The 25,850-nt window shown below is 42.1% G+C and overlaps 1 protein-coding gene across 15 annotated transcripts in view; it reads left to right on the forward strand.

Annotated features, from left to right (window-relative positions):
- Positions 1 to 25,850, forward strand: part of exd3 (exonuclease 3'-5' domain containing 3) — a 291,961-nt gene that overhangs the window by 173,241 nt on the left and 92,870 nt on the right. For all 15 annotated transcript variants that reach the window (XM_069935253.1, XM_069935270.1, XM_069935262.1 and 12 more), the window contains 5 exons: positions 1,277 to 1,455; positions 8,426 to 8,567; positions 13,993 to 14,206; positions 17,244 to 17,353; positions 23,933 to 24,143. In XM_069935253.1, the coding sequence (XP_069791354.1) occupies positions 1,277 to 1,455; positions 8,426 to 8,567; positions 13,993 to 14,206; positions 17,244 to 17,353; positions 23,933 to 24,143 (856 nt within the window). The remainder of the gene's footprint in view (positions 1 to 1,276; positions 1,456 to 8,425; positions 8,568 to 13,992; positions 14,207 to 17,243; positions 17,354 to 23,932; positions 24,144 to 25,850) is intronic.

The following is a 25,850-nucleotide window of genomic DNA, read 5'->3' on the forward strand; positions in this document are numbered from 1 at the left end:
AGATTCCATAATCTTCACTCCAGTCTATTCTGCTAAGAAAGAGGGTGGCACAGTTTGCGTACCGGTTAACGCAATGCCTTTACAGTGCCAGCGATCAGGATTGGGGTTTAAATCCCGAGCAGTTTGTACGTTCTCCACATGTCTATGTGGATTTTCTCCGAGGGTGGGGGTTCAGGTTTCCTTCCGCTATTCAAAACGTATCGGGGAGTAGGTTAAAGGGATGTAAATTGGCCGGGACAGCCTTGTGGGCTGAAATGGCCTGTAACCATGCTGTATGTCTACATTTTTTTTTATTAAAAAGAAAAGAAATAAAAGAGGAGAAAATGCTCTGCCTTTATCACTGTACATCCTCCTCACTGAAACCTTGTGGTCACCAAAGCATGCACTTTCTTCAGCCTCAGCCAACTCAAAAACACTTTTCTCAAAATGGTCACTCAGTTATGTTAGTTCCTGTTGCACCTACCTTGCTTTTATATCTGCTGCTACTTTTGTAGGCCATTTCTCACCCCCCTCACTTCCTCTCATGGTTTCTCTTGTCTCTCCTTGGTCACTGCTCAGACCCAGTCTGCTATCTGTTTTGCTTCCTTCTCTATTTTTTCCATTGCATTAACCAACACTGGATTTCATCATAATACTACCACATCTCTTTGATCTAGGCCTCATAATGTACCTATCTTGTAAACTGCTATCACCCTGTCTCAGTTCCAACTGTATTTCATCCCTTGTAGCTTCATGACATTGAGAAGAATGAGGCCATTCAGCCCTTCGAGTCTGCTCTGTCATTCAACCTTTGCTGCCTTAACTGATCAAGAACCTATCGACATCTACTTTAAATGACTTGACCTCCATAGCCATCTGTGGCAATGAATTCCACAGATTCACCACCCTCTGACTGAAGAAATTTCTCCACATCTTTGTGCTAAAGGGATGTCCTTTTCTGAGGCTGTGCCCTCAGGTCCTAGACTCTCCCACTACTCTAAAAATCTTCTCCACATCCTTTCAATGTTTGGTAGGTTTTGTTGAGCCCATCCCACCCCAATAATCCATCTAAACTGCTGTCAGCATTGACCCAGGGCCATCAAATGCCCCTCATCCATCAACTCTCTCATTCCTGGGATCATTTTTGAAAGCCTCCTCTCCTATATGGAGAATAAAGACATTCTCCATATCCTTCCTTGGATATGGGGGTCTTAGTCTACACACAATGCTCCAAATGAGGCTTTGCCACTCGACCACCTGCTCAGGATTTCACCTTTTAAAAACGTTTCTCTTTCAGATGTTGATTGGACAGAACACCTGGCTGCAGGGGCAGTTTTTGAACTTGCTGCCAAAGTACACAGATGTGTCCAGTGTACAAAGTACAGTGGCTCGCTGGGCCTTGAGGATGAACGTGCCACAAGAGAAATTATCACACCATGTTGTTGAGCGCCTGAAGCAGCTGGAGAAAGAAAAAGGGTAAGATTTTCAATATTTTTCACACATTGCAATTTTTTCATCACCTTGAAATGTGTAAGAGGTTGGTCGGTTAATTGGTCATATGGGTGTATTTGGGTAACTTGGGCTCGTGGTTCAGAAGGGCTTGTTACTGTGCTGTATCTCTGAATTAAAATCAGTAAGCTTACCATTGGTACTTTTTCACTCCCCTCAAGCATTGTTTCTCACCCTTATACTATCGATGACTCTATGAGTAGATCAGATGAATTCGTATTTTAGAGATGATGATATAAATTGAGTAAGGAGAGGTTACATAAACATCCTTTGTTTGGGGATTGGAAGTCAAGGGTGTTGACAAGCTATTGCAATGGCTAGGCACAGTGAGACTAATAAATACAGCTGTTTGTAAGGGCACTTATTTTGTGAAGAATATAACTGTCAGATTTGTGAACAGGTTAATCCAAAGAGATCTGCTTTACTCATTCGAAATTAATATTTATTTATTATTTTCAGAAAAATAGTCATCTGAATTGTAGTATCTATGGGTTTCTTTTGTGTTGGTGCCTGCAAAGGAAAATGTACAGAGGTAGAACTTTTATAGAACATGCACAGTATTCTGAGCACAATACACAAATGTTAGGTGTTAGCCTGTGCTCCTCCCCCTGCCCCTTTCTCCCTCCTATCCTCTTCTCCTTCCTCCTCTCGCCCTCCCCCCCCCCCCCACCTTTTTATTCAGATGTCTGCCTGTTTTTGTTTACACCTGATGAAGGGCCCAGGTGACCAGGCCTGAAACGTTGGTTGCCCTTCACTTCCATCTGAGTTTCTCCAGCGCATTTGTGTATTGCACTCATCCCCAGCATCTTCAAGCTTTCTTATTTAACATGTATTTCAACCACTAAAGATTACGGAGGACTACTTCTCCAGGGACACCTTATGCACATTTGGTTTCATCTCCAGTCTACTGTTGTTGCCTTAACATAATTACCTTCTTGACTTTGAAAACATTGTATTATGTATTCTGGATAATTATTTTTTTATGCAGTAAATTTGCCATGAACTTTCTCATCAGAAACCACAGTGGTCACAATTACATTTTGCATTTTCTACATAACTGAATACCACAAACTCAACTGCAAATAAACTACATCAGTTATGGCATCATTGCTTAAGTTGGCCTGCTTCCTAATTCTGACTCTGACTGACAGACCCTGGATCCTTTCTCCTTATTATTTACCTTTGCAATTTGAATGTCTCCTCATATCAGGGTTGAGAGAGTTGTTGAAAAAAACCTGAGGCAGGATTAATCTACTCTTGGAAAAGTGGGAGTTGATCAAACACACTCAACATGCTTTGTTACAGGAAAATCCTGTCTGACTAATTTAGAACATAGAACATTAAAGCACAGTACAGGCCCTTCGGCTCACGATGCTGTACCGACCTATATAAACCTGCCAAAATAGAATTAGTTGAATTTTCCAATAAAATTATAAAATGTATTGACGGCAGTGCCCTTTGATGAAATCTACATGGACTTCAGTAAAGCTTTGATCAGGTCCTATGTGGGGAAACTGATCATAAATGTTTGGGTCCATGGAATCCAGACAAGTTGCAAAATTGGATCCAAAATTGGCTTGACTATAGGAGGCAGAGGGTAATGGTGGAGGCTTTTTTTGTGGTTGGGAGTGTGTGACATGTAGGGATGGGTACTGCAGCCAAATTGTTTATTACGTACATTTAATATAGTTGGAGGCTACAAGATGATATTGAATAGTGTTAAAATGGGCAGAACAATGGGGTAAATAGAATATAATCATTGTAAGTGCAAGGTGCTTAATTTAATAAGAGTAGCAGATTCTGAGGTCTTATTGAAGAACAGAGATTTCTTTGTGTATGTCCAAAGATCCCTGAAGGTGGCAGCAAAGTAAGATAAGGTGATGAAGAAGGTGTGAAGGATACTTGTTTTTGATGGCTGGGGCATAGAATATTCTCATGGGACAAATTTATAAACTATTGATTAGTCATATCTGGAATATTGTATGTAATTCTGATTGCCAAACTATGGGTAGGACATGATTGTAGTGGAGAGGTGCAGAGGAGGTTCCCCATGACATTGCTGAGGATTGAGCATTTAAGTGGAGACACTGGATAATCTTGTTTTTTTTAATCTTGGGGGTAAAGAGGGACCTGATAAGTTGTGACAGGTCTGACAGGGGAGATAGTAGGAAACTTTTCCCCTTTGCAGAGGTGTCTAAAACTGGAGGCTGTAGGTTTCGGTCAACACATAGAGTGGATCTCTAAGGAGGATATTTTTCACCCAGGTAATGGTTGGAATCTGGAACACACTGGCTTGAAGAAGTGGTGAATACAAATAATTAGAAGAATTTGAATAGTCAAGGCATAAAAATGCAAGGACCAAGTGTTGGAAAATGGTGATTATAGATAGGTGCTTGATGGTCAACATTAACATGGTGGGTCAAAGGGCTTGCTTGTTTGCCTGTGATGCTATAAACTGCTTGAGCATTCCAGTTCTGGATTGTCAACAACACTTCCAGCATGACTGTTTTCAAGCTATTCTGCATACTATGGTTAAGCTGCATTGGGTTAACAATAGTAAACTCATGGCTTCTGCAACATTGTTCAGAGTTTACATTTAAACATACCAATATATAAATTAGGAGCTGGTGTTGGCCACTCCACTCCTCTATCTATTCTCTTCTTCATTAAATTCATGGCCTCAGCTCCTTGTGCCTTCCTGCTCCCAACAACCTGTCAACTTCTTATTTATCTTGAATCCCTCTACTTCTGCCATTAAAATATACAAAGCCTCTACTTCCACTGCTCTTTGAGGAAATGAGTTCCAAAGATCCATGACACTCAGAGAAAAATTATTTTATTTGAAATTATTTTAAAAAGTGAACCCCCCCAGTTCTAATTTCCCCCACAATAAACATTATCTCCACCTCTGCCCTGTCAATACCCTTTGGGGTCTTGTATATTTCAATTAGGCCATCTTACTCTTCTAAACTCCCACAGATAACAGCCTATCCTGTTCAATTTTTTTCCCATAAAACAATCTACCCTTTTTTGAACAGCTGCCAATGCAGTTACATTCTTTAAAGAGGACCAATATCGTCAATAATATTGCAGATATAGTCTCAACAGTGCCCTGCATAACCAAAATAGACACCAAATCCAAAGTGAATATTCTATTCTGAGCTCTGTCTTAGGAAGAGGACATCAGATGGTCAGAAGAAAAGATTCAAGGATGCACTCAAATCCACCTACAAGAAATTCAACATCTTCACTGACTCTGGGGAATCTGTGGCTCTCCATTGCTCAAAGTCAGGAAAGTTCGTTTGAGATGATATGGAGACCCTTGAGTCCATGTATTGGGAGAAGGAAGGATCACCTAATTAACTAACTAGATCCTACCCAACCTGTCAAAGTTTACAAATCCCATGTTGGACTCCTCAGTCACCTCAGAATCCACAAAACTGGAAAGGTATTAGAGGAAGGTGTGCCAACATGGATTGAAAGCTGGCTGACACATTGAAAACAAATGGGTCCTTTTCCAACTGTAGGGATATAACTAGTGGAGTACCCCATAGATTGGTCTTTGGCCCTCAATTGATGCCCCAGAGGAGAGAACGAAATATAAGGTTCTAAGTTCATTGCGAATATAAAAATGGGTGGAGGGGCATGATATTGAGAATCAGAATTTACTGTCATGAACGTGACACAAAATTTGTTGTTTTTGTGGCAGCATTACAGGTGCAAATATTGGTATAAATCACATTTTATAAATAGATAGACAGATCAGTGCAAGAGAAGAGAAAGTGAGAAGGTTCATTGTCCATTCAGAAATCTGATGGCAAAGGGAAAGAACTGTACCATTTGTACCATTGATGCCTATACCTCCTTCCTAGTGGAAGTAGCATGAAGAGGCCATGGCTTGGGTAGTGTGGGTCCTTGAGAGTAGAGGGTGCTTTCTTGAGACATTTGATGAGGACATTGTGGTGTTGCTACAGGATATGAATTCGTTGGGAATAATTGGCGAAAATTTGGCAAATGGAGTTTAACATTTGAGGTTATACACTTCAATAAGAAGAACCCAAAAGCAGATTATTATCTAAATGGAGAGAAACTGTATAGGAGTGAAGTTCAGAGGAATCTAGATATTCCATTGCATGAATCACAAAAAAGTAGGCAGACAGGTCCAACGGGTCATTAAGAAGGCAAATGGCATTTTTGGCCTTTAATGCAAATGTATTGGCCAGGCAGGGTGTTGATGAGGCCACACCTGGAATACTGCACATAGTTTTGATCCTCTTACCTAAAGAAGAATACAGTAGCATTGGAGGCAGTGCAAAGGATATTCTTGGGATGGGCTAGACAGTTTGGGTCTGCATTCCTTTGAGTTAAGAAGAATGAGAGGCAATTTTACTCAAAAATAGTAAGAGAATTTGACAGGGTGAATGTTGAGATGTTTTCAGTGGTGGGAGAGTCATGAACAAGTTACAAGATGGGTCAGTCATTTAAAACTGAGGTGTACAGAAATTTCTTCTCTCAGAGTGTAGTCAATCTCTGGAATACTCTGCCCCTGGGGATAATGGATGCCAGATCATCAGATATATTGAAGGTGGTGATAGATAAATATTTGAAGATATAGAAATTGAGTTATGTCTGTGGTTCTCAACCTTTTACTTTCCACTCACATACCACTTTAAGAAAAAGTTTGAAAATCACTGTTTTGATTGTACCTAATTGACTCGTTAGGTACACAGTTCCATAACTCCAAAGGAAATGGACCAATGACAATTTTTCTCAAGCAAAATATTTCAGTAACAATTGGGTCTAAAGCAGTGACTCTCAACTTTTCCTTCCCACTGACATGTCACCTTAAGCAATCCCTTACTCATCATAGAGCACCCATGGCATAGGGATTACTTAAAGTGGTATGTGAGTGGAAATAAAAAGATTGAGAACCACTGAGTTATGTGAACTGGCAGAGAGGAGGAATTAAGGTGAATGTAGATCAGCCATGATTATATTGTATAATAGCGTAAGGCTTAAGTGGCCCATTATCATATTATCTTGTGAATTCTCTTTGATTCTGAGAGACTGCCTAAGAAGATGAAGCTGGAATATAAAAAATGCCTCAATTTTCCCCCTCTCAATTCATAATAATGTACCATTAGATTTCCTACCGCTTGCTTTGAATCACACTCTATGACATCCAGATCTATCTGCATCTCAGAATTCTGAAAACCGCACCATGTAGTTAACATATAAAGAATTTTGTGTCTCAATCAATGACCACTCGCAGACACGAAGCAAGAGTCAAAGGCTTTATTGATCAGAAGACCCAGACATGCCTCTACATGCTGATGGCTCATGTCCAAGGCAGGTATGAGGGAGGAGACTAGGCTTCTCAGCCTTTATTACGGGATCTTATGGGGAGGAGCTACAGGTACAGAAGGTGGGCCAGCCTGCCCAGCCCATTGTGGACATGCCAGTACATGCCCATGGTACCGTGTAACACCACACCCACATCATTCTTGCTAGATGTGATAATCAAAGAAACAGTGGTAATGTTGGTGCTGCCAATGGTGTAGACCAGGGAGAGCGGATCACTCTATTGAGGACATCTATAAGAGGTGGTGTCTCAAAAAATCGGCCTCCATCAAAAGGACTCTCGCTGCCCAGGACATGCCCTCTTCTTACTGCCACCATCAGGAAGGAGGTACAGGAGCCTGAAATCGAACACCCAACGGCAAAAAAACAGCTTCTTCCTCCCCACCATCAGATTTCTGAACGGACAATGAATCACAGACACAGCTTCACTTTTTTTCTCTTTTGCATGAATTTATTTTTAAATAGTGTATTTAAGGAAATATAATTTATAGCAATTTTTGCACTTGTAATGCACAGTATTGCTTCCGCAAAACAACACATTTGTGACATGGTCATGACAATAAATGTGATTCTGATTAACTGGGTAAATCTGGCCTCACACTATCAGAGATATTCCATCTCTTTCCTCTCTCCTTTCAACTTTAATCAAAGTTGTTTTTTCACTTTCCCAGTTCTGACTAATTTTCCCAGACCAGAATCATTAACTGCCTCACTTTCCACAGATGCTACCGGTCATGCTGAGATTTTCCAGCATTTTCTGGTTTTTCTTTGTTTCTCGAACAAGGAGTGTGTGCAGGAAAATTGAATTAAATTCAAGAGTCAGCTCATCTATCATTTGAGTGATGGTTGGGAATAGCACAATAACAGACCATTTCGGCCATTGCCACCCAATTAACCTACACCCCCGATACGTTTTGAACGGCGGGAGGAAACTAGAGCCCCTGGAGAAAACCCACGAAGACACGGGGAGAACATACAAACATTATTTGAACCCCAGTCCTGATCCCTGGTGCTGTTAAAGGTGTTGTGCTAACTGCTATGCCAACCATGCCACCCTATCTGCCACCTTAGTCTCAATAAGGGATCTCAACCCGAAATATTGACTGACTATTACTGCCCAGGGATGCTGCCTGACCCGCTGAGTCCCTCCAGCAGGGCATTGTTTGCTAACCGGTCCCTATGGCCTCCTCCAGTTCTTTTTCCTTGTATTCTTGCATTACTATGAAGCTGTTCTTTTCAGGTTTACATTTTTTTAAAATTATAAGAGCACAGTAACAGGCCCATCTAGCCCATGAGCCTGTGCCACCCAAATACCCCCAATTAACCTACAACTCCTGTATGTTTTCAAGAGTGATAGGAAAGTGAAGCATCAGAAAGAAACCTACACAGACACGGGGAGAACATACAAACTCCTTACAGACAGCTCCAGATTCGAACCTGGTTCGCTTGTGCTGTAATGGTGTTGCACCAACCACTATGTTAACCGTACGCAATGTCATGAGAGAATCACGATGTTTCTGTTGACTGTTGTGGCGGTGCCTGTGTCTAATATTCTATTTCTTAAATCTATACTTAGAGTCGAGTTAGAGAGCAGCTCCAGAGAGGAGTGTCTCAAGGAGAAAAAGAGGAACTTCTACCAGCTACCAATTCCGACAGAAAGTATTTATTTTGTGGAGCATCTGGATCAGTTAAAGAGCTGTGCAGCTCGGGTTCTACAGGTCAGAACCACAAGGTCCCTCTATCATATTTGTGACCAAACTCAGGCAGGATCAGTCACCCTCCCTCTACTTTTTCTTATCTCCCCTTCCTCATAAATACTACTCTCCTATCCCTTACCTGATGTCTTCTTCTATGTGCTTCATTCCTAATGCAAACTCCTTGCCCTCTTACCAGCTCCTCTTCTCTCCGGCCCCATCTGTTCTTCTCTTGACACTGCGTTGTCCCCAGTACCATTCTCTCTCCTCCAGTCCTCCCATTCCAAACCCATGTCCCTATTTTTTATCCCCTCAGTTTTCCTCTCTTCACCACCAGACCTCCTATCTCTTGCCTCTTTAACCCAAGTTACCCCATTCTGCCTCCAAATCCCTTTCTTTCTCTGGATTCGCATTAAAACATATAACACTACAGCATAGTACAGGCCCTTCGGCCCATGATGTCTTGCCAACCAATATATTTTTAAAAAAAAGGTACTAAGCCCTCCCTACCCTGTAACCCTCTACTTTTCCTCCATCCATGTGCCTGTCTAAGAATCTCTTAAATGACACTAATGTTTCAGCCTCCACCACCATCCCTGGCAAAGCATTCCAAGCACCCGCAACTCTCTGCATAAAAAAACCTACCTCTGATGTCTCCCCTAAACTTCCCTCCCTTCACTGGTGTTTGCTATTCCCACCCTGGGAAACAGGTACTGGCTGCCCATCCTATCTATGTTCTCATAATTTTGTAGACCTCTATTAAGTCTCCTCTCATTCTTCTATACTCCATAGAGAAAAGTTCTAGCTCTGCTAACCATGCCTCATAAGACTGGTTTTCCAATCCAAATAACACCCTGGTAAATATCCTCTCCACCTTCTCCTTTGAGAAGAAGAACCAAACAGTGCCTACTAAAATCCCTGAAAAGGCTAAGGACCCTGAGAGTAACTCCGGGAGTAACGTCAAAACATCATTCAAGTGGATGAACCCTCACAAGGCGTCAGGCCTTGACGGCATAGATGGCAGGGTACTGAAGATCTGTGCCAACCAACTAGCCGGAGTGTTCACAGACGTTTTCAACCTCTCACTGCAGCAGTCAGAGGTGCCAAGAAGAGTAGTGTGAGCTGCCTGAAGGACTACTGCCCAGTAGCACTAACTTCTTCTTTGATGAAATGCTTTGAGAGGCTGGTCATGGCTAGAATTAGCACATACCTTAACAAAGATCTGGACCCGCTGCAATTCGCCTATTGTCACAATTGCTTCACAGCAGATACAATATCGCTGGCTCTCCACTCAGCTCTGGATCACCTCAAAAATAGCAATTCATACAAACGGCTGCTCTTCATCGACTCTAGCTTGGCCTTCAATACTATTATTCCCTCAGTGCTGATCAAGAAGCTACTTTCTGCAACTAGATCCTTAACTTTCTAATTGGAAGACCACAGTCAGTACGAATTGCAAACAACAACTCCTCCTCACTGATTATCAACACAGGTGCCCCCCAAGGATGCACGCTTTGCCCACTTCTCAACTCTTTATACACCCATGACTGTGCGGCCAGGCACAATTCCAATGCTATCTCCAAGTTTGCCGATGACACCACAGTTGTCAACAGAATCATGAAATGCATTGAGGAAGTGTACAGGGCAGAGATAGATCAGCTCTTTGAATGGTGTAACGACAACAACCTTGAGCTCAACATCGGCAAAACCAAGAGGGTGATTGTGGACTTCAAGAGGAAGTCAGGGGAACACAACCAAGTCCTCCTCATCGAGGGCTCAGTAGTGGAGAGGTGTCAACATCTCTGAGGATCTGTCCTGGAGCTTCCATGTTGATGCAATCACAAAGGCGACTTGCCAGCAGCTATACTTTGTGAGGTATCTGAGGAGATAATGTATTTCCCCGAAGACTATCGTAAACTTCTACAGGTGCACTGTGGAGAGCATTTTGGCTGGTTGCATCACTGCCTGATATGGAGGCACCAACTCGAGGATAAGAATAAACTTCAGAGGGTTATTAACTCAGCCTGCGACAACACAGGCACCAATCTTCACTCCCATCGAGTACATCTACATGAGGTGGTGTCAAAAAGCAGCCTCTATTCTCAAAGACCCTCACCATGCAGGCCCCACCCTCTTCACTGCTACCATCGTGAAAAACTGGAACCTAAATACGGCACTCAACAGCATAAGGACAGCTTCTTTCCTGCTGCCATCAGTGATCAGTGAACCAAAGACACTACCTTACTTTTCATACACTATTACTTTTATTTTTTTTAATACTAATGTAAGGTGGTTATAATCTGCACGTTTGCACTCTGATACTGCCACAAAACACCGAATTTCGTGACAATAAATCCTGATTTTGATTCCCTAGCTTCTTCGTCCTTCCTCCTCTGATTTCTCCTCACTTGCTGTTTCTTTATACTCCCTCACTTCCCGCAAACTCTCTGAGCCTACTGTTTATTAAACAATATTTATTTATTTTTATGCATGTAAATATGTTCTGCATTTGCATTATTGGACTGTATATGTTATGTCTGGTTTATATGATTTTGCACTGAGAATCGGAGAAGGCTGTTTTTGTCATGTTGTACTTGTACAATTGGATGACAATTAATGTAACTCTACTGTGTCCCTCTGTCTTGTCTCCCCTGCAGGTGTCTCCCCACCTGATGTGCCTCTACCTCCCCCTCCCAACCCTTCTCTTCCTTCCCACCACACACACACACTTTTTCTCCCTCTCCTATTCCTTTTCTTGCCCTCCCTTGTACCCCTGCTCCCTTCCTTCTTCCCATTCTTTCAACTCCAACTGATATTCTGCTTTTGTTACGTATATATGCCTGCGTACGTATGACGTCATCATGCTGGGCATGGTGATGTCATCACTCCTATATACTGTGTTCTGGGGGGAACCATTTTAGTTCTGTATTAAACAATGAATGAAGCCTCACGTCTCTGCATGCAGTGCTTTCTGAACATCAAATACATGATAGACTAGTGAAGAGGATTGAATCAAACTCCCTCTATGCTTCAAACATAAAATTGAACATTTAAAAGGGAAATGCAATATTTTCACCACAGTGGGCCCCACAGGCTCAAGCACATGGAACAAAGAAAAGAAGATACAAAATGGCGGAGACACAGTTTTGAGCAGTTCGTGGATTTGGAAGAGAACTGATATGACTGTGGAATGATTTGATTGCGGATTTAATGATAGGAAATCAGAATTCTATGTCAAGATGAAAATCATCAACGACCCTCTTGAAATGGAGCTGGACACAGGAGTAGCAGTTTCACCTTGCCATTAACCGGGCTGACACAGTGTTAAAAACAGTCACAGGGGAGAAAGTCAAGATGTTTGGAAAATGCAACGTAAACGTGAAATATAAGGAACAAGCACCGAGTCGACTACCCCTCAACATCGTTGACATCAAAGGGCCAGCATTGTTCAAAAGAAACTGACTATCCTACATTCAACTAGATTAGATGGAAATTGGATCTATAATTAACTTACTTGAAGATAAAGACAAGTCAAGACTGGAAGTAGTTCTCAAGAAATAGGTTTTCAAAAAATGTCTGGGAAAAATCCAATGAGTCCAAGTGAAATTACACTTGAAACCTGGCGTTTGACTTAAGTTTTTTAAACCCAGAATGGTACCTTTTGCCGGAAAAGGAAAGATTGAAGCAAAACTTAACAGATTGGAAGACGAGGGAATATTTGAAAAAATCCAATACAGCGATGGACAGCTCTCATCGTACCAGTGCAAAAGGCCAACGGGGAAATTCAAATTTGTGGTGATTACAAAGCCACCATTAACCAGGCTTAACAGATACCAGAACAATTATTCCAAATCTTGAACAGAGGAAAGAAATTCACTGTTAGATTTATCGCAAGCATACCAACAAGTAGAATTGGATTACAACTCAAAGAAATATTTGGCGATCAGTACTCGTTTGGGTTATTCATCTATACCATATGAAATATCAACAGCCCTGGCCATATTTCAAGCAGTCATGGAAAAATTATTGCATGGACTTAATGTATGTTGCTACCTCAATGACATTATAATTACTGGTTGAGACGACTCTAAAAAAGGTCCTAAGTAAACATCTCCCTGCTCTAAGACAAATGTGTATTTATAGTACCTACCATCGTATATCTGAGCTTTACAATTAACAGCAAAGGAGTATGAATAGACAATGCTGGCACTGAAGTGGTTTGCAGAGCACCTTACCCAACAAACCAAGCCAAATTGCAATCATTCCTGGGCTTGGTTAAACATTATTGGAAGCATGTCCCAAATATGTCAATGCTGTGCAGCCCACTAAACCAACTGTTTAAAAAAAACAAGTGGCATTTGAATGACGAGACTAGTCGCGTAGTGGACCACTTGAAAGAAATACTAACATCAAGCGACAATGTTCTTGTCCACTATGACCCAAAGAAGTTACTCTGGCAGAAGACGCGTTGCCAGTAGGATTAGGAGCGGGATAATAGGGGACCATGGGTGAGAGGAGTTATCCTTAAAAAATGAAGTCCTTGTTCTTATTGTATACTGGTGGGAACTAAAATATGAAAGCAACACATCATATCAATTGAGAGCAGTGGATGATCCTATGGCCACACTCAGGCTAAAGATCCTGATGAGATACCAGATGAAATTCATGGGCCTTTGCTTCTTGAAATGAAACTCTAAGGGCCTATCCTACTGTGAATATTCCAGAATTACATTCGAGGGATGGGGCTCTGACTCAACCAAGCAATCCCACATCTCAACAAAGCAGCCCTGAACAACAACACAGTCCTATGCAATGTCCAAATGTGATTCACCAAAGACAAACTTCACAGTCCTCATCACCAACTGAGATACCACCCCCAAAAGCAAAGAGTCCGGAGAAATGGCAAAGTACCTTGATGGATTCTACCTCTCCGAGATGATAACAGAGGGACAAACGTTCCCCGTGACTGAAGAGCTATGTTCAGTGACTTGGCAGTTTAATATTGCATACTTACTTTATAGTTTATTCATCATCCTCACCATTAGTCCAGGGGTGCCACATAGTTATTGTAGCAATAGTGCTGCCCATATGTTATTTTCACAAAGCATTTATTTTGTGAAGGGGGTGAGGAGAGCATGTTATGTGTGTCTGCATGTGTAGGATGCCCAGTGGGGTGGCATCATCACTCATATATATTGTGTACTGGGGAGAACCATTTTACTTCTGAATGAAACAATGAATTAAGCAATGTCACGTCTACATGACAGCTACCACCAACTCTCTTCACCATATTTAATGCATTCTCTCTGGGGCTCCTCTTCATTTGTCGAGGCTCTGTCCCACATCACTTAGGACCTGATTAGTTCCATATTCTTGTATCAATGTAGCCCTTACGATGAGTTAATGCTGGGTGACCCCCTCTATAACAGTGTCTGTGTTTTCCTTCTAGGCTGGTGGTGTTGTGGGCATTGACACTGAATGGAGGCCCACTTTCACAGCGTGGTCCAAAGCCCGGGTGTCTATCCTCCAGATTGCCTTGAAGGATTGTGTCTACCTTTTGGATCTGCCTCATCTCATGAAGGAATCAGAATATCCGGGCCAGGAACATGAATTTGCACAGTTCATACAGTCTTTATTCAGTGACAGAACCATAACTAAACTGGGTATCTAGAATCAGAATGGATTGTGAAGATTTTTTTCTTTATTTTTTTCAAGTTTTCCTGTATTCCTAACATACTCCATGCTTTTCCTATTTCCCAGTCTTATGTTCCCAGTGTATTCCCCAAGTTTTCCTGGTGTATTCTCAGGGATGTTCACGCAGGATTTTCATCTGTTACCAATTCACACTGTGCTCTCAGCTGTGTTTCCCTAGTGCGCTTTCCAATCTCCACCCAATTGCGCCTCCATTTTCTGGTTCATTTCCAGCACAGGCCCCAGAAATCAGTGCACCAGCTTTCTGTTCCAAGTTGTTGCACTGTTCCTAAACACCATCTGCTGAGGAACTCAGTGGGTCGAGCAGCCTCAGTGGGAAAAAAAGAATGTCAGTGTTTCGGGCTGGAAGTCTTCATCAAAAAGAGGAGGGTGGGAGGTGCAGGACAGAGGTCCGTGTGGTGTTGGTGAACCAGAGAGAATTGCAGCATGACAGACAGAGGCAGTAGATTGGCAAATGGCAGACAAAGGGAGGGAGAGGCAAGAAAAGCAAAGGAATCAGGTGAAGGAAGATGAGTCATGCAGGGTGGAGTTGGTGATTAGAGTAGTTACCACTGCTGGGATCTGATTAGGATAGAAGATGAGAGACTGGATGGAACTGAAGGGTGGGATGGGAGAGGGGGAAAACAAAATAATCTAATGGAGAGATGGGATGGAAGTAAAGAGGAGGGGGATGAGAATGAGTTGGAGGGTGGATGGGAGTCAGTGGGAAAGGGAACAAAAACAGAAGGAAAGTGGAAGGGTAGAAAGAATATTGAAAAAGAGAAAGGGGACTCATTACCTGAATTTTTTTTTCCAATATATGTTAATATTATTGGCAGCCCAGGTAGAATATGAGGTTTTCTTCCTCTAGTTTATGTTGGACTTCACTCTGGCAGGAGAGAAGATCCAGGACAGACAAGTAGAGTGGGAATGGGATGAAGGATTGAAATAGCATGCAACTGGGTGCTCAGGATGGGTAAATGCTCTGTGTAACTGTTCCCAAATCTGCTGTCTTACACGTACTCTGGGTCCTCATGAACACTGAGCTGGAAATCCAGTTTCCTGTGCAGCTGTTGCTGGGGTGCCAGTATATAGGGCATTTCAAGCTATTTACACTGTATTCCCAGCTACATTCTTGCTTCCTGTGCATTCTCAGCTGAGATCTCAATTGCCAGGGTATTCCAAGCAAGCAGTTTCTGTTTCCACTTTGCTTGCACCCAATGTTCCTCATTCCCAATGTACTCCCAACTGTAGTTCCAGTTCCCAATGTGTTTGTAACTGACTTCCCAGATCCCATTGTACTTTCAGTTCCCAGTGCACTATTGGATGGTGAGTCAGCTTGTGCCTGGGAGCCCTGTTCCAGGTTTACTTCTGTCAGAGGGCTATTTTTCAATGCTCTACTAGCTAGAGCTCTGATACCCAGTCCGCTCCCTGCTGTATTCCTAGTCTTACAAGGCACTTGACCAGGAAAGCTTACAAGCAGTCCCTGAGCCCAGAAGACATCATCAGTGCTTCAGGTCAAACTGGGCTTCACAGCTTGTTGGATGAATTGTAGGAATTTTGAACCATAGAACAGTACAGTACAGAAATAGGCCATCTGGTCTCTGCCAAGTTGGTATTCTGCCTAGTCCCACTGACCTGCACCCGGACTACAGCCCTCAATACTCCTCCATGTACCTATCAACATTTTCTGAAATGTCAAAATTGAGCCCACATTTAACACTTCAGCTGGCTGCTCATTCCATACTCACACCACTCTCTGCATGAATTGGTTCCCCCCCCCCCCCCCCCATGTACCCTTTGAACATTTCACCTTTTGCCCTTAACCCATGTCCTTCTAATTCTTCTCTCATCTAACCTCAGTGGGAAATGCCTACTTGCATTAACTTTATCTATACCCCTCATAATTTTAATTACTTTATGAAATCTCCCCTCATTCTTCTACGCTCCAGGGAATAAAGTCCTAACCTATTTAATATTCCCCTGTAACTCAGTTCCTCAAGTCCCTGCAACATCCTAGTAAATCTTCTCTGTGCTCTTTCAATCTTATTGATATATTTTCCTTGTATGAGTGTGTTGTCAGTTGGTCTTTTTCTGGTCATAGTTACCAGAGCAATTCTTGCTGGGATCACAGTCCCAGCTGTACTCCATCTGTAGTCCTCAGCTTTCTGTGTACTTCTATCTGGAGTCTCATTTGGAGGAGAGATCAACACCCTCAGTTCCCAGTGGAATCAAAGCCACACTTCAGTTGACAACATGCTCCCTGTTCACATTACATACCCATTGGCAGTAAAGATCCCAGTGCAATCCCAGCTGGAATTCTGGACCCCAGTGCACACTCACCTGGTCTCCCACTTTGGAGGGCATTGCCATTTTGACTTGTGACCAGGGACCCTGTTCCAGTCAACTAGCTAGAGTTTCAGTTGGGGTATGGGGTAGGGAGGGTTTAGTTCTTTTTTTTTAGGAACGAATATATGAATCAGCACAACATCGAGGGCAGAAGGCCCTCGTTCTATGTTCTATGTTCACTCCCACACCAGGAGTTTCAGTTGCACTCTCAGCTGGGTTCCCAATTCCTAATGCTTTTTTTTTGTTGTTTACCATGATATGTTGTATCCATGAGTATACCAACATGGTGCACTTGAATTAATATTATTCTTCCTGCCATTCCATTGGTGTCCGAATCAGTCATATCTGACAATTCATTGTGATTTCATATCAAGTTCATACACGTGTTGTCTAACTCAGCAAGTTACACACCATCCATGGACAGCTATAGGCAGTTGAGCGTTCAGGCCTCAGCCCTTCGACACCAAATAGCTTTCTACAGATGCTGTGTGACCTGCTGAGTTCCTCCAGCACTTTTCATGTAGTGCGCCAGTTCTCCAGCATCTGCAAACTCCACACACAGTCGGAGCCCATTTGCGATTATAGTTCAGAACCAGCCCCTGCTTAATATCTAGGTCGTGGCCAGGTGTTTTAAGAGGCTCTGTTATCTTGTTTTGACAGGTTACGCGATGGCGGGGGATCTCCATTGTTTGTGTATGTCTTACTCAGTTTTGAAGAATGTGGTGCAGCTCACAGCTGGCATGCTGGACCTCCAAAATGTGCATAAAGAGGTTTGTTATCAGATTATTTTAAAACTAGAATTAGCATTAGTCATTTTGCCCTTGACCAGTCATCATTCTGTCTGCTCCCTGAATTCAAAATGCTCTGCCATTCAAAAGCCACCTGCCTTCCTCATAATTTAATGAGGGTACAGTCAGCTCGTCCTTCAAAGCAGCACACACTTTGGATTCGGAATCATTTCAAAGCTTGTGTGCTGTAGTAGAACAAGGACTGGGACTTGGTGCACTTGCCCCATTCACACCCAATGTACTGACTGAGAACATTTGAAACCCAATGACGAGGGTCTACAGGCGACAGGTGTGAGCAGAAAGTAATGCGGTCATAATCAAAGCCAAAATTAAGTTCTGCCTGAGAAATGGCTGATAACCTCCTTGAAAGGTGACAGTTTAGCCCTTCATAAAACGTAACGGATAGGAGTGGAAGTGAACCACTCAGCCCTTATCCATCAATCAACAGAATAAGGGCATATCACATGCCCAAATTCACTTGTCACAAGTAAGGGATTGCTTAAGGTGGTATGTGAGTGGAAGGCAAAAGTTTGAAAACTACTGTTTTAATCATACCTAATCGACTCGTCATGTTCACAGTTTCATAACTTCAAAGGAAATGGGCCAATGACAATTTTTCTCAAGCAAAATATTTCAATAACAATTGGGTCTAGAGCAGTGGTTCATAGCCTTTTTTTCCTGACATCATTTTAAGCATTCCCTTACTAATCACAAAGCACTTACAGCATAGGGATTGTTTAAGGTGGAAATGAGTTTAGGGATCAGTTTGAAAACCACAGACATAGACCAAGAGTTGGCCTGAGCTGGGGCTGAACATATTCAGTGATCCAATGCCCACAGCCGAGGCAAAGATTCACTGTATAACGAGAGAAGAAATTTTCCTTAATTTCTCTGAAATATATTCTCAAACTATGCTTCCTTGTTCAAGACATTCCTCAAGAGAGGGAAAATAACTCCCAGAATCTAAGATATCCTTGACATTTAGAAACTTTCAAAAAGACAATTAAAATTAAACAATTGATTTAAAATGTTTAAATAATATTATGAAGTTAAAAAAAATCCAAAATACTGAAAATATTTTTCTAACAATTGTTGCAGGAAATACAAATATTTAAAAATATGCAACAACATACACACAAGAGTAGGTCATTTGGCCATCAAATCTACACTTTTTTACAAGATCATGGTTAATTTGATGAAGACATCCTTCACTTTCTCATTTTGCAGTAATCTTTGATCCTGTTTTTTATCAAGTATCTATCTCCGCTCCAGAACAAGACTGCTCAGCACCTTTTATATTTCAATGATCCCTTCTTACTCTTCTAAACTTAAGCAGATGGTGCAAATTGGAAATAAAAAGAGAATATGCTGGAAACACTCAGCATATAATGAGCAGGACAAAGAGTCAGTGGTTGTAGGGTAGACAAGGGGAGATGAGGTGGATGTAGGATAAACAGGGGAGATGCAGTGGATGTTGTGTATTTGGACATTCAAAAGGCCTTTGACAAGGTGCCACACATAAGGCTGCTAAACAAGATGAGAGCTTATGGAAATATAGGAAGGATACTAGCGTGGCTAGTGCATTGGCTGTTCGGGACGAACCTGAGAGTAGGAATAAAGGCATCCTACTCTGGTTGGCTGTCTGTTACCAGTGGTGTTCTGCAAAGGGTGGTGTTGGGGCCACTTCTTTTTATGTGGTACATAAATGATTTAGATTATGGAGTAGATGACTTTGTGGCTAAATTTGCAGGTTATACCAAAATAAGTGGTAGGTGAGTTGTGCTGAGAATACAGAAAGGCTGCAGAGAGACTGGATAGATTAGGAGAATGGGCAAAGTGGTGGCAAATGAAATGTAATGTTGGAAAGTGTATGGTCATTTGCTTTGGTAGAAGAAATAGACAGGCAGACTATTATTTGGATGGTGAGAAAATTCAAAATTCCAAGATGCAAATGAACTTGGGAATTGTCATGTAGTATATCCTAAAGGTTGGCCTCCAGGTTGAGTCAGTGGTGAAGAAGATGAATGCAATGTTGGCTCAATTTACTCACTTTATATCAGGAATGAAAGGGTTAGCTCTTGGATTGTACTCGTTGGAGTATAGAAGGATGAGGGGGAACCTCTTAGAAGTTTTTCAAATGCTGGAAGGCCTGGACAGAATTGATGTGGCAAGGATGTTTCCCATGGTGGAGGATTCTTGAACTCGAGGGCATAACCTCAGGATAAAAGGGTATCGGAACTTGTTGCCACAGGTGACTGTGGAAGTGACGTTGTTGGGTGTATTTAAGACTGAGATTTACAGGTATTTGATTAGTCAGGGCATCAAGGGTTACGGGGAGTGGGGCTGAATGGGAGGATGGATCAACTCATGATTAGTTTGGAGGAGTGTACTCGATGGGCCAATGTGTCTACTTCTGCTCCTATATCTTTTGATTTTGTGTAACAAAGGTAGGTGGAAGGGCAGGTTGAGCAAGTAGGGAGTCTGCAGAGGGACATAAGTAGGTAGGGAATGCACTGTAGAGAAGTATATGGTCATGCACTTTGCTAGAAGGAATAATGAAATAAAGATTATTTTGGGGAGAGAGTTCAGAAAGCAGAGGTCCAAAGGGACTTGGGAGTCCCTAAAGATTAACTTGCAGGTTGAGTTGGTAGCATTCTATTTCAAGAGGACTAGAATGTATAGGCAAAGTTGTAATGCTGAATATTTACAAGGCATTGGTCTGACCACATTTGGAGCTTTGCAAGCACTTTTTGACTCCATGTCTAAGGATGTATGGCATTGGAGAAGGTCTGGGGAGGTTTTATGAGAATGAGCCCAGGGATGAGAAAGTTAACAAATGAGGAGCTCTTGATGGATCCAGGACTCTACCCACTGGAATTTAGAAGAATGAGGGGAAAGGATCTCATTGAAACCTACTGAATATTGAAAGGGCCAGAAAGAGTGGATGTGGTTCTAGTAGTGGGAGATCCTAGGACCAGAGGGCACAGCCTCAAAATAAAAGGATGTTCATTTCTTCAGCCAGAAGGTGGTGAATCTGTACAATTTGTCGCCACAGACGCCATGGAAAGCAAGTAATTGAGTACATTTAAGTTGAGGTTGATAGGCTCTTGATCTGTAAGGGTGTCAAAAGTTATAAGGAGAAGGCAGGAGAATGTGGTTGAAAGGAAAAATACAACAGCCATGATTTGAATGGCCTAATTCTGCTCCAAAGTATTAATGGTCTATCATACCCAGCAGGAAAATGAAAAGTCTTTGACCTGAAAAATTAACTCTTTCTCTTTCCACAAATGTTGCCTGTCCTGCAGAGTCCTTCCAAAAAAATTTTTTTCCTTTTTAAGACCTAATGCTGTAGTGGATGCTTAGGAAGCTGTGATGCAATTGTGACCCAAAAGATCAGAAAATATTTCCTCCTGTTCTGAGCAAGATCTGGCTAGCAGTAGGAAAGAAGGCAGGATTATGTCTTTTAGAAAGGAAAACAAGGGCAAGATTATTAATCAAAGAGTAAACTCAATTTCTCCTCTCCTCTTCCACCGCCCTCCCCCCCCCCCCCCCTCCATTGAGATTTATAAAAGCCTGATGGGTTCTCCTCATTTTATAGACTCCAACCTGATACAGGAAGAAAAAAAATTCATTTATCCTTGGCTAAATTCTTTTCTGGTACTTCATAGAGAATGGGAAACATATTCTTTCTAGAAAATTTGGTGCCAGAATTGGAAAACAATCAATCTTTCGAACACAATCGTTGACAAGGAAAAAGTAGGGTTCATGCGCCTCATGGGGAGAATGCTTCTGTCCTGTGTGCAGAACGCGAACCAACCAGCCCTTGAATGCTGTGTACATTAGTTATTTATTGACTCTTGTGTGTCCTTTGCACATTTCTGACAATGGGTGGTTGGTCTAGGTTACATTCTGCATTCATGGACATGTAGTATACAAAGCTACATATGATCACTATTTGGTGATCACATAGTCAGTGGCCAGATCATGGGTGTCTCCATAATGCCACTTAACGCTCTTAGCATACATAGTTGCGCGTTCATTGTCATAAGTACAATATACAAATCCATCAAAATTCTTACTTGCTGCAGCCAAACTGATATATGATACACCAAATGGATTAGCAAAAAAAAACCACAAATGCAAGACAGAAAAAAAGATTAAATATCGAAAGATATGAAAATAAATTTCACAGTTGCACTTAATGCAAGAAAAAGGGCGATATTTCAGTAATACAGACAGATCCTTTGGTGGTCCTGGAGTAGTTTATGATTAGAGTAGTATGGGGAGGTTCAAGGGCCTGATAGTTGTAGGATAAAAACTGTTCTTAAACTTGGAGGTGCTGGACTTCAGATTATTGTACCTTTTTCCTGACTGGAGCAGTGAGAAGAGATTGTGATCAGGGTGAAGGGGGTCCTTTATGATGTTGGCTACCCTCTTAAGCAGCACCTCATATACATGCTTTCAATGCACAGGAGGTAGGTGCTTGGCTATATTTGCCTTTTTCTGCAGCCTTCTGTGCCTGAGCACTTGAGTTTCCAAACCAAGCCATGATGTAACCAATCTGTATGCTTTCCATAGTCCACCTGTAGAATTTTGATAGAATATTCAGTGACATGCCAAATCTCCTCAGACTTCTTTGAAAGATGAGGTGTTATTGTGCCTTCTTCACAAATGCCTTGATGTGAAGGCTTCCGGAGAAATCCTCTGATATATGGAATACTAGGAATTTAAAAGTACTATCCCTCTCCATAGCAGACCTGTCAATGAAAACAGGGGTGTGGTCTCTTGATCTCTCCTTCCTAAAGACCAAGGTCTTGCTGATGTTGAGAGTAAAATTGTTGTTATGACACCTGTCAATTAGATTCTTGCTTTCCATCCTTTATTCTGGCATTGTTTACTGTTATTTGCCAACAATGGTGGTGTCATCAGTGAATTTGTAGATTGCATTGGAACCAAACTTGGCAACACAATCCTGAGGGAGGAGGGAATAGAGCAGGGGACTCAGCACGCAGCCTTGAAGCACCCCTGTATTGATGGTCAGCTAGTAGGAGGTGATCTTGCTGATCTGCACTGAATAAGGTCTGCTGATGAAGAAAGTGAGAACCAATTTGCATAGGTATAAATGGTATCCCAGATCCCTGCGTTGATTATAGTTTTGCTGGTATGATGGTTCTAAAGGCTGAGCTGTATTCAATGAACAACAACCTGCTGTAGCTGTTCTTGTTACTCAAGGTGATCTAATTCAGTGGAGTGCCAATGAGATGATTGGCACTGTTGACCTGTTGAAACCATAGACAAATTGAAGTGGGTCGACGTCCTTCCTGAGACGGGAATTGATTTGCTCTATACTGACCTCTCAAAGCACTTCATCACGGTAGCCACCAGATGATCGTCATTGAGACAGGGCACCTTGCTCTTCTTGGGCACCCATTTGATGGATGTCCTTTTTAGGGAGATGGGCCAGGAATTGCAGTATAAAGATTCAGGGCAACCATGTAGTACTGAGAGACTTCTTCATCCAGAGAGTGGTGAACTTGTGGAATTCTTTACTGCAGAGAAGCCAAATTGTTCACTATATTCAAGAAGGAGTAAGATATCATTCCTGGGATTTGGGGAGAAATGAGGAAGAGGATACTGAATTTGATGAGCAGCCATGGTCATATTGAATTACAGACAGGTCTCTAAAGTGCTGAAGAACTTATTCTGGCTCCCAAACTGCTTTGTTTCCATGTGGCCTAACAATGAATGCTGCAGAATCTCACTGCATATAGCCTTCCAGAGACTCTAATCAACATGTTCCTTGGCCTTCAGCCAGTGAAGGTGTTCTTAATCCATCTTTCCTCTTTGACTTGGAGTGCTGCATTCTCAGTGGTACCATCTTTCAAATGAGAATTGAACATTTAATCACTACCTTCTTGGGTGGATGCAAACACTCCACAGGACTGTTAGAGCAGCAACCAATGGCACCAAACAGATTAAGGGATCACCTTTAGTGTTGTATGGCAATTCGTTGCATCTTGTTTATGCAAATTAGCTGCAATAACTTTTATTCCACATGCCATTAAATTATATTTATTTTTTTTAATCAGTGTGCCATCTGGGACCATCAAGCAACTTTCAAAAATCCATTTGTGACAGATCAAATTCTCTGCTCTTGTTCACCCTCCTTGTTACCTCCTCAAAAATACAATTTTTACTCATAAATGGCCTCCTGTTTACACATCCTTAATTCCCTGCTCCTCTCAAAATGGTGGTTTATGACACCCACCTTAAGCTTTATGCAGCCTACCTATTTCGCCCTTTTAAAAAATACTTTATCTGAAACCCTTCCTTCAGCACTCATGCCATCCAGAGAGCATTGGAAAACAAAGATTGTGTCCCTTTTAGGAGCCTGGGATATGTGGTATGCAGGTCTGGTATTTTATTCACATTTAAAGATGCTTTTGTTTACTCTTTTGTTCTCTCCTCTTCCCCCCCCCCCCCCCCACCCCACCTCTCTATAAGACAGTTTTTGTTAAGAACAGTCCTGGTAGCTGGAAATACTTTGTCTTATGTGTTCAGCTGCAGAGAGCCCAAGTTCCCAAACAGAATTGCAGAGAAACAGTGGATGTGTTCAAGTCATTCGAGAAAGGTTTGGAGTCTGGATCCAGGCAGCGACAGAAGGGCCTCAGTCTCCTTGTGCAACATGTGTTGGGGAAACCACTGGATAAAACAGAGCAGTTATCCAACTGGGATAAACGGCCTCTACGGCTCCAGCAGATAGATTACGCAGGTGAGTAACCTCATTGGTCCAGTGTTATCTGCTCCTGACAACACTCAGTGAGTTGTGTGCCAGGAAATCCTTGCTCATCTCCATTGACTGAGCTGCATTAACCTGGGATGAGGAACATGAGTACTCTACAATTACAGCACAGGCCCTTTGACCCACAATGTCGGGTCGACCTTAGGACTCTAAACTTTCCCTACCACACACTCATAACTCTATTTTTCCTGAGAGTCAGATCCTTTCAGCTCACTGTCCATTTTATCCAGCAGTTATCCATTTACAGTCATTTCATTTTATTTCCCCATTTCTCATCAACTCCCCCACATTCTAATTTTTTTGTAATATTTTATCATTTTAATATATTTATCAATCAATCATCATACCAAATGTAAAGCATCAAGAAAACCCCTCCCTGTACCCCCTTCCCCTCAATGCAAGTCCTGAGAAAGAATGAAGAAAAAAAAATCATCCCATTGTCAGTGCTTACAATAAAACATATGGAGACTTGATAATACATTGTTAAAATCTTTACAGAGGACTTTACTGGCTAGCCAGTAACAATCATAACTCTATATGGTGCCAGTGAGGTACCTATATGCTCTAAATAAGGCTGCCAGGTTTTTAGGAAGGTGTAATATCCCTTCCTGAGATTGTATGTCCACATTCTGATTATAAGAGGACAGCCAGCACCTTTTTCCTGGGGCGAAAGTAGCAAATTACAGAGGACATCTGTTTAAGGTGAATGGATGAAAGTTTAGGAGAGATGTCAAAGGTAAGCCTTTTGGCACCTGGAATACATGGCCGTGGGTTGTGGTGGAAGCTGGTACAATTGAGACATTCAAAAGACTCTTATGGAGGGTTATGGGGTGGATAGGGAACATTAGATTGTTGTGGAGTAGGTTTACAGAGATTGGTACAATGTTGTGGGCTGAAGGGCCTGTACTCCAATGAAAATTTCCACGTTCTATATATTTACGCGTTGGGGGTATTTGACAGTGGCCAATTAACCTACCAACCCTTTAGGATGTGTGAGAAAACTGGAGTACCTGGGGAAACCAGGTCATAGAGAGAACATGCAAATTTCACACAGAAAGCAGCGGAGGTCAGATATGAACCTAGGTCACTGAAGCTGGAGGGCTACAGGTCTGCTACTGAACCACTGTGCTACTGTACTGCGGGTTTCATTTTCTGAAATTGTCAGCTGTCAAATGTGAAAGTGAATGAATGATTATGTCTCTGAGTGGAGTCCTTTGCCTGAAGTTTAATAAACACCCATGATGGAAGAATGGTCACAAAGCTGGGAAGTCAGGGGTTCCAACCCCACTCACTAGACCCCTGCCCAGCCCTATCCTGACCATCCTCTGCAGCAATGATGGAGTGCTGTACTCTCAGTGGTGCAGATTTTCAGATGAGATATTAAACATTTCATGACTCCTTGATGGGTGTAGAAATTCTACAGAATAATTGGAGGGACAACTAACAACCCTATAACAGATTCACAGGTCACTTTGATTGATATTGCTGTTTGATTCAGGGTTAGGGTTTCATATAGACACAAATTTCAGTTCTCTGTGCACTTTTCTGTGTCCCCTCAGGCAAACTCCATGGGTCAGCAGGGGTTGTGCTGCTGAATTCATTAGGGGTTATCCTGAGCTATTCTGATCTGAAGCTTATGGGACTCGTTGCTGGTGGGGAAATCACTGTGTCCTTGTT

This window comes from Narcine bancroftii, chromosome 1 (genome assembly GCF_036971445.1).
Source record: "Narcine bancroftii isolate sNarBan1 chromosome 1, sNarBan1.hap1, whole genome shotgun sequence".
Classification (NCBI taxonomy): domain Eukaryota; kingdom Metazoa; phylum Chordata; class Chondrichthyes; order Torpediniformes; family Narcinidae; genus Narcine; species Narcine bancroftii.